Consider the following 8,679-nt stretch of genomic DNA (forward strand, 5'->3'; position numbering starts at 1 on the left):
GTAACCGCGACGTTCTGGAGACCATATTTCATTTTTGCGACGTCCTGACGCTTAAAAATTCAAGTAAAACTTAAGTAATGCAACTGAGATATGAGATATCTGAATATGAGACGCAAGCATTTTCGGTGGCTTCGTTTACCTCAGAGGTACAACAGTCAACTTTAGAATCGTGGAAAAACAGTGCAATGGAAACATGTAGGCTTTAATTAACACCGTGTCAACAATATCAAGTGTCTACTTCCTGATAGGAGGCAGCGTTGACGTATTAAATGTATTTGCCTGCCACAGTGCCATTGCCGTGGGGAAAAACGCAAATTTGTGATTGTGTTGGTACAGAATGGAGTTGGCCGAACTTCAGCGCAGAAACTTGAATGTCGTTAGTCATGAAATTCTTCGTTGTCCCAGGTAAAGTGTTCGATCGTGAGCCAATCATTCAAATGGAAGTTAATGTGTCATATAGACCAGCGTGTTTACGACATGGTATTATCGCAAAGCGCAGGAAAACCATATTTCGCATCTGAAAATAGATCCCAGGAGCAGTGTGAAACCAGACCTGGTCTAAACTGCTTACAGAAGCACACCCCTCATGAATATTTAATACATTTAAAAACCGAATATACATTCTGTCGGTTGCACCCACATGGGCTTGTAACTGACAAGGACACAGAGTCCTATCTTGAAAAGATGGTCACAGTATTTACATCACTGAAACCAGACAGGATAGTGCGGTTGATGAATGGCACTTTGCGTATGAACAATAAAATCCAAAACACCTTAAAGCGTGCTCATCACACGCCGTACTTCAAAAAAGTTAAAATGTGATCGCACATGCTAGTAAGGGGTGTGGGCGCGGTTTGTAATGTAATCGGAGATGTGGTTTCTGACGTAAAGGTTACGCGAATACAGGGAGCGGCAAAGATCTACCCTTCCTCCTTCCTTACCGACTGAGCTTTCTGCCGGTCCGGACGGAGTCTTCCGCTGTCCGCCTTTCCCTTGTCCTTTCGGCTAATTCGGTTCAGTTTTTCTAAAATCAAGCAAAAAAAGCGATGGCCACGTTAAGAGCACTGAAGAAATTCTGCCAAAATTCCCAACAAGTGTGTAGACTTCATTTGTCAGCGTCAAGGTAAGGGATTGAAGATATTTTTCATTATTACAGTGGTATCAGACCAGCTTGTTTTACTATATTATTTGTGTCTTCACAAAACTATTTTTCCTCAAAGTGTTGACTAACTAGGTCTACCTAAAGTCACGTTAACTGTCCATACAGTTAGCTAGCCTAGCTAGCGTTCGCCAAATACTCTATGTATCCACTGTGGTATCCGGTAGCGACTAGGCACCATTGTAACCTAACTTCATTCTAAGATTCAGAGCGTTTGTTTGAATGACAGACACCCGTGTTTTATCGTTTGTTGCCCCTGTTATATAACGGTAATTTCAGAACGTGCGAAGCGGTGGAATTCATGAGCAGAAGGCAGCGCCACTCGAGGAGATTCCGGGGTAATTACAACACGGCTGATGAAATCGCACAGACTGCTTGCGTAGCCGTGTCTGCCACATGGCGTTTGATTGATAACAAAGCAGGCGGTTCAGATGCAGCGTTGTCTAATACGAATGCTCCAGTATCGCATTGAAGTGTATTTTCTCTGACGGGCCCTTTATGTACTTAGCTGTTATGTTTTTTTTCTGCTGAGGTAATTCATCTGTTTAACTAGCCAGCTAGTACAGCTACCTTTGACTACAAATTTGAGCACTGTCACCAGATTTGAGCGGAAGCATAGTAGCTACGCTACCACGCGTTCTCTGTAACCAGGACACGCAAAAAGGTTTTGAAAAGAAACGTAAACCATGTGACATGCCCAACCTTAAGTAAGAAATGGATGGATGATATTAAAGTATAAATGATTTTTGTTCGAATTTTTTCGTAGTTGACCAGCTATTGACGCGTTTTGGGCAGCTAACCAATTCACTCATTACCGTCATCTTTATACTTCGTTGCAAACGTGAAGTACTATAAAGTCGTCCAACCAGAATTCGTAATGGCGTTTGTAGTTAAGGGAACCTAATTCCACTTAGCTGCTAAAGAATAAAATGCATTATACTTGTACCTTTGTAGACATTTATATTTAATATGAATTATTTTACTGAAGCCATGTAACTGGCATGCTACCGAAAACTCCTTTAACTTCTTTAACCTCTTTAAGGAGCCTAGATTAAAAAAAAACCTGAGATAGAGAGGAGAGGGCGTGTAAACATCCTGAATGATATCAGGTGTTGCTGCCTCCAAGATAAAATGTTAAGTGGTTTATAGAAATTGAATGTTTAGTTTATGATGCCACCTGATGCTGCCTTTCACCAAAACCTGAATATTTGTTAACAGTTGACCGCAACTCTTCGATGATATTTTTTAATTGTATCCAAAGTCTTAATTTCTATCAGAATGCAATCACAGCTGTCTTCTATAGCCTTCACAGTGAGATCCATCATCAGTGTGATGTTTCAGTATAACTGAAGTGTGAAAAAGTAGGAGAGGTAGAGACTGTTGCCCCTGTGTTCTAGATCTGAGTTTACATTAAACACCTGAGGTCTTTAAATCTTTCCGGGGTCCAAGAAGGACCTTTCTGAGGAATGCACAAGGTGGACAAGGTGCTGTAATGGGGCAGATTCCAAATGCCATGGCTCTGCATCTGTAGGGGTCCACTGTAACCAAACACTCTGCAGACTAGGGGATAACCATTTTGACATTTGACATTAGTTTTCACTCAAGTAAAATGGGTCACTTCACTGAGAGAGCTTCATTATCTTTCTGTGGTCCCCATTACACAAATAGCTCATTTCTGCATGCCGAAATATGAAAATGTTTTATGACCACAGAGCATGCAGCTTAGAGTTAAGCAGTTCTCCAGTTTCATCTTTATAGTCTCTCTCTGAACCCTGTCGAGGCCAGTGATTTACGTGGAGGGTGTCTCAAAGATGTTATTTTTAAATAACCCAGGGCATGCTATAACTATTTTTGGCAGTGCTCTTCCTCATGTCCCCTGGTAGCTGCAGACTGTGTTCTACTGTACGTGGTCTGTATGCCACAGCCATTGGCTGAATTCTTGCCTCTATTTTCCTGTTTTTATGGATCCCTTATACCTTGACTCCACTGACTTTTACTGCTATGTAAGGGGATCTATGCAAATTTGTAAAAATGTAGTGACATCTAACTGTTGAAAGCTTGTTTTATTACAATTCACATTGCAGATTATGCCGATCAGTAAATGTTGTACAGTAATGGACAGGTGGAGTCGAGTAGAGTCGGTACAGTGAGAGTGGGTGCATATTTGTGGTGTTGATGTTGGTCGTACCATTGTGACGTAATATGAACGGGGACCTGTCAAGAGCCATGTTACTTTGTTTGAGTAATCCAGATTCAGTGACATGTTCCGTGTAGCAAGAAGGCTGTAAACCCAGAGCTCTCTGGTCTGACCACTTCTCAAACCACTTCTGCACACTGACACTGTTCTCTGTTTGGTTATGAGGTGTGCTTGTGCAGATATAACTTATATCTCTTGTTATGAAATACAGCTATAGGTGTGAGACCAGTATGCTCAAATGGCCTGCATTGGAATTCCAAAAGCTACACTGCCTTCCCGTACTGTTGCCTCATATCTTTCCTCCCTCTCAAATCCGCTCTGCTTCAAGTGTCCTTACCGATTTTCTTCCTGGCCCCACAGACAGGAAGCGGTGGTGATCTCCGGCAGGAAGTTGGCGCGTCAGATCCGTGAGGAGGCACGGGTGGATGTGGAGCAGTGGGTCACAGCGGGAAACCGACGCCCCCACCTGAGTGTGGTCCTCGTGGGAGAGAACCCGGCCAGTCACTCTTACGTCCTCAACAAGACCCGCGCCGCTGCCGACGTCGGTATGATTCCCCGTGTTGCATAGTCGCTGTGTTCCAGTGCAGCTGTACATGGCACATGAACACTTGAGTATCTGTTCCCGAGTGGCTGATGACTAGAGCTCTAAACTGGCTATGTCATTTGCTGGCATGGACTAGGTGCCACAATGGTGCAACGCATTCGCTTTGTTCAACCATGGACAGGTTTGACAAAGACAGCTCATCACACTGCTGCCACCTCACAACACACTCCACACCTGTGAAATGCTCCCTTTGGTGTTCACCTCCTGGTGCGCAAAAAGCAGTCGGATTGACTTGTGTGTTTGTGTTTGAGGGCGGCATGTGCCTTTTCCTGCGTGCCCGCTGAGGTGCAGGGGTGCTTGATGTTCAAGTGCTGCTCAAGAGTAATTGGGCAAAACAAAACAAATACTCATGTGTGGAAACAAGTCTGGAATTCTGTACTCCTGGAATTCTGCTGCTTGTCTAATTTATTTATGCAAATATAAAAGTGGCAGCGATACAGGACATGCTCAGTCATGTAACATGCAAACATAATTGAATGGCTCTCTTCTTGTGCATGCCTGAGGCCTGGGGTGCAGTGGGGGTAGTGAAGTTGGGAGACTTCCAACGCACTCACCGACTCCACGGGATAATGTTGCAGCCACATGACCTTCATAGTCTGTAATAGCCTGTGAAGCATTTACGTGAGATGCATGTGTTGGCAGAGACTCTCAGGCTCCCTTGTGATTAGAGGGTTGTATTGTGCACTGGCTGTCTGTGATAAGGGGAAAGCTCTCTTCTTCCCTCTTCATTTTGCCTAGGCTGTTGCCTCCCACTCCATGTTCCCTTTCCCTGCCCCACCACGCGTTCTCCCCTCACTCTTTGCTCCTTTGCTCTCTCTCCATGGGGCAGAACAGTGTTGTCTGTGCCTTCTACTGTGTTACAATTACGCAGATGAGAGACAGTGATTAACACAGCTGCAAGAATCTGAACTGTCTTCATGGTACAGACCACTTAGCAAGGTGTGACCAGCCCTGCAAAATACTTCACTGGCCTTTACTTAGAGCAGCTCACCAACATACTTGCACAGGGGCTTTGCTATTTGGAGTTGCTTGAATTGCTATTTTGAGCATTCTGACACCGTTCTCGTCTCATGACTGACTTCCTCCTATCCATTTCAACCCCATGCACAGGAATCAGCAGTGAGACCATCCTAAAGCCCTCCAGTATCTCTGAGGATGAGCTGATGGAGTTGATCCAAAAACTGAACACTGACCACAGAGTGGACGGCCTGCTAGTCCAGTTGCCTCTGCCAGGTGAGGGGAGTTCAAGGCCTTTTAACAGACCTGTCCAGGAGCAAGAAGGATGTCTTTTCTGTAGACCTTTGTCTGACTCGGATCTGCCAACATCTGAGTGTGAATACACACAAGCCTGTGTGCATGTATGTCTGCACACGTGTATATGAGTATATGTGTGTGAGAAAAGACAGCTGTGCATTGCATCCCACCCCTATCTGTGAGCTTATTGCATTTTCTCCAGCACACTCACCTGGTCTTACCTCTCCCTCCACCACCCTTTTGCCTCTCCCCAAGAACACATTGATGAGCGGCGCGTGTGCAATGCTGTGGCCCCCAAGAAGGATGTGGATGGTTTCCACGTGGTCAACGTGGGCCGCATGTGCCTGGACCAGTCCACCATGCTGCCTGCCACGCCGTGGGGAGTCTGGGAAATCATCAAGCGAACAGGTGAGGCACAGGAACCTCCCCTCTAACAGCAGGAAGTATTGGCTCATTTGTTGCCCTTAGGTCTGATGGCATCTTTGTCTGTTGGTGGCTTCTCCCTAGGTATCCCCACCCTTGGGAAGAATGTGGTGGTGGCTGGGCGCTCAAAGAATGTGGGAATGCCCATTGCCATGTTATTGCACACAGATGGGCGGCACGAGAGACCTGGAGGTAAGCACAGGAGAGGGAAGAGCCATACAGAGTGGGGCACAGTGGCATGATACAGTGCGGGTAAAATGACAGGGACTGGGTGAAAAATAAGGGCATGGTAAAGACTCAAGGATAATGCAAAGGGTGAGAGTGGACAGGGGAGGACAGGCTGGGCGGTGTTTATACAGGGTGAAAATAGGACAGGATGGATGAGTTCTTCTCCAAATTCTTCACCCATTTGCCTCTGAGCTGGTGATCCACCACAATGGGCAAAATGCAATGTGATATGAGCTGGGAGGCATGTAGTGAGTTTTCCAGGGTTAAGCCTTTCTCTGCTGGTCTCCCAGGTGATGCCACTGTCACAATCTCACATCGCTACACACCCAAAGAGCAACTCCGTCAGCATACCAAGATTGCTGACATTGTTGTCGCTGCAGCCGGTAAGAAACCATCCGAGATCATCTGCCTACCTGTGCCTTAATGTTTTTTAATGTATTATTTCCATAGTAACTAAAAGCACTTTCTTCTCTTTTAAGGAATCCCTAACCTCATCACAGCAGATATGATCAAGGAAGGGGCAGCAGTCATTGACGTTGGCATCAACAGAGTGCAGGACCCCCTGACTGGCAAGAACCGACTGGTGGGCGATGTGGACTTCGAAGGTAAGCTCTAGATTCACGGACATAATGAACAACTCAGCATATTAACAAAAATTGAATGCAAAGCAGTATTTTCAATTACTGTACCTAGAGCGGGGTCTGTGAAATAGGTTAACTGGAAGTCTAGGGAAGTCAGTCATATGACAGAAGTTACATGCTTGTTCCCTTCTCCTTACAGGTGTTCGTCAGAAGGCCAGCTACATCACTCCAGTCCCGGGGGGTGTAGGGCCCATGACTGTGGCCATGCTCATGAAGAACACCATCAAGGCAGCTAAAAATGTCCTCCTTAACCCCCCAGAGCAAATGCGCATGGTGGCGTATTAATGGCCTACACCACCCCGCGATACATTCCACGCCCCCCTTTTCTCAGAGTACTTTCCTGAAATGTTTGCACAGAGGCAGCACGAAATGAGATTGCTTTGAGTCCTTTTTTCACTTACTGATGCCGTAGTCAGCTTTTATGGCTGCTTGTCTCTTTTAATTCATCCTGAGCTGTTACATTTTGGTCATGCAGTCACATGTTTTTCTGGCCTTTTTTATGCCTTTCTAGGTCATTTTTAAAGCTTTACCTTTTGGGTTCAAGCTGATTTGGAACAGATTTAATTTATTTATTTTTGAACTCATGTTGAGGGATTGTATTTAAGATATAGCTGGACAAAGCACAAAGCGGAGTAGGCCAGCCACTATGTCAGCTGGGGAGGGGCGAGAGGGAGATGAGTCATCAGTCAGGGTCTACCTCCCTGTAAGCTTGCTCTTAGACTCAGAGTCGCTGGGCTTTGATATGCAGTGATCTGTAAATTAAAGGGGTCTTTTTTGGCCTAGGAGTTGGCCATTATCAAAACAACTACAGAAGCAAAGGGCTATTTCTCAATGGAGGAAAGCGCTTCGAGTTGTGTGTCTGAAGAGTGGAGTGGGAAGATGGACATGACCTGAATAAGCTTTATATTTACAGAGTTGCAAAAAATGCCTTTGTAAATACAAATAGGAAATAAACCAATTGAACAATGAAATGTTGCTGTATGTGTGCTGTTTCTAATTTAACAAAATATTTGGGATTCATGGATATAAAATGTGGATGCGGATGGTGTGGGAAGTTTTTAGGCAGCAGTTCACTTCAAGCCAATTCCTTAAAACACACTGCATAACTAATATGAATGCAAATAGTATCAATTGCAAATATTCAGTGTCCAGCAAACATTTAAGGTGGGTAAATTGAGAAATAGTTATCATTTATGTAATCTATGTTCTGTTATACATAACCATGCAAAAGACCCATAAAACTACTGTTATGAGTTTCATTCCAGTATTTGTTTATTAAACAGTAAAACATGTCTCCTCTGCTTTACACATGTATTAAACCTTAAACACATTTTGTAATTTGGCTACAGATTGTGATTGGGTCAAAATGGTGAATGCCCATAAAAAAACTAAAAATTACAGCATCCAAGGTAGACAGGGTATTGTGTGTGTATGTGGGTCATTTTGAACACAGAAAATAGAAAATCGGAAATGAGTGTTTGCTGATGCATATCTTGGGTCTTAAAATTTGTACTGTCAAAAAGTTAAAGGCTGGATACCCACATACACATATGTCTCACACAACTGCCAATATGTGTACTTGAGCTCATCAGAGATGCTTAGACGTGTATGTGATTATCATTCATGCAAAGGCAAAACCACACAGGCTTCACATTTTGTACCTTCAGTAATGTATGAGTGGTATGAGTGACGTTTTTTCGTTCCAAGATCTCTTTTTAGGCCTAACGTGAGATACATAAAGCATAAAAAAGTTTGGTTACATATGACACAATTCATACTACATTATATTACTAACACTTGAGGTTTATTGTGAATGTGTGTATATAAATGTTTCAGTAATCAAAAACGTAAAATTCAGCATATCTAAACCAAGTTTAGATATATTATATAGATAGGACAACGGTTTATAGCATTTTATCTATAAGCCTCTACGGTCAAGACAGCTCGTGAACCTGTTTTTGTTTATTCCTTTTATCTGCTCATAAACGTTAGCCATCATGAAAAGCTCTGTTATTTTGTTCATTTCCAAAATTGTTTGAATAAAACAGTAACATTAGCTGTAGTTGCAAATGAATTTCCACATTTATTATTACACAGTTCATCCATAATTATCACAACGTTACAATGTTAAGGTCTTTACAATCGGTATTCACACGGAATCTTCTTTTAGGCG

General features: G+C 43.6%; 1 protein-coding gene across 1 annotated transcript; it reads left to right on the plus strand.

Moving 5' to 3' along the window:
• Window positions 1-919: 919 nt before the first annotated feature.
• Window positions 920-7,147, plus strand: mthfd2 (methylenetetrahydrofolate dehydrogenase (NADP+ dependent) 2, methenyltetrahydrofolate cyclohydrolase). Its single transcript, XM_036526484.1, has 8 exons — window positions 920-1,123; window positions 3,717-3,901; window positions 5,071-5,193; window positions 5,470-5,622; window positions 5,722-5,829; window positions 6,156-6,248; window positions 6,345-6,470; window positions 6,646-7,147. The coding sequence occupies exons 1-8, from the start codon at window positions 1,047-1,049 to the stop codon at window positions 6,789-6,791; spliced, it is 1,011 nt and encodes a 336-aa protein (XP_036382377.1). The 5' UTR covers window positions 920-1,046; the 3' UTR covers window positions 6,792-7,147.
• The last annotated feature ends 1,532 nt before the right edge of the window (window positions 7,148-8,679 follow it).

The sequence above is a fragment of the Megalops cyprinoides genome, chromosome 4, assembly GCF_013368585.1.
Source record: "Megalops cyprinoides isolate fMegCyp1 chromosome 4, fMegCyp1.pri, whole genome shotgun sequence".
Lineage (NCBI taxonomy): Eukaryota > Metazoa > Chordata > Actinopteri > Elopiformes > Megalopidae > Megalops > Megalops cyprinoides.

Excerpts from the sequence above, each read along its gene's own strand:
- mthfd2 (XM_036526484.1), top strand. The coding sequence starts at position 1,047 with ATGGCCACGTTAAGAGCACTGAAGAAATTCTGCCAAAATTCCCAACAA. Across the intron at positions 3,902-5,070 it reads CCGCGCCGCTGCCGACGTCG|GAATCAGCAGTGAGACCATC; the intron begins GTATGATTCCCC and ends CCCCATGCACAG. Across the intron at positions 5,194-5,469 it reads AGTCCAGTTGCCTCTGCCAG|AACACATTGATGAGCGGCGC; the intron begins GTGAGGGGAGTT and ends CCTCTCCCCAAG.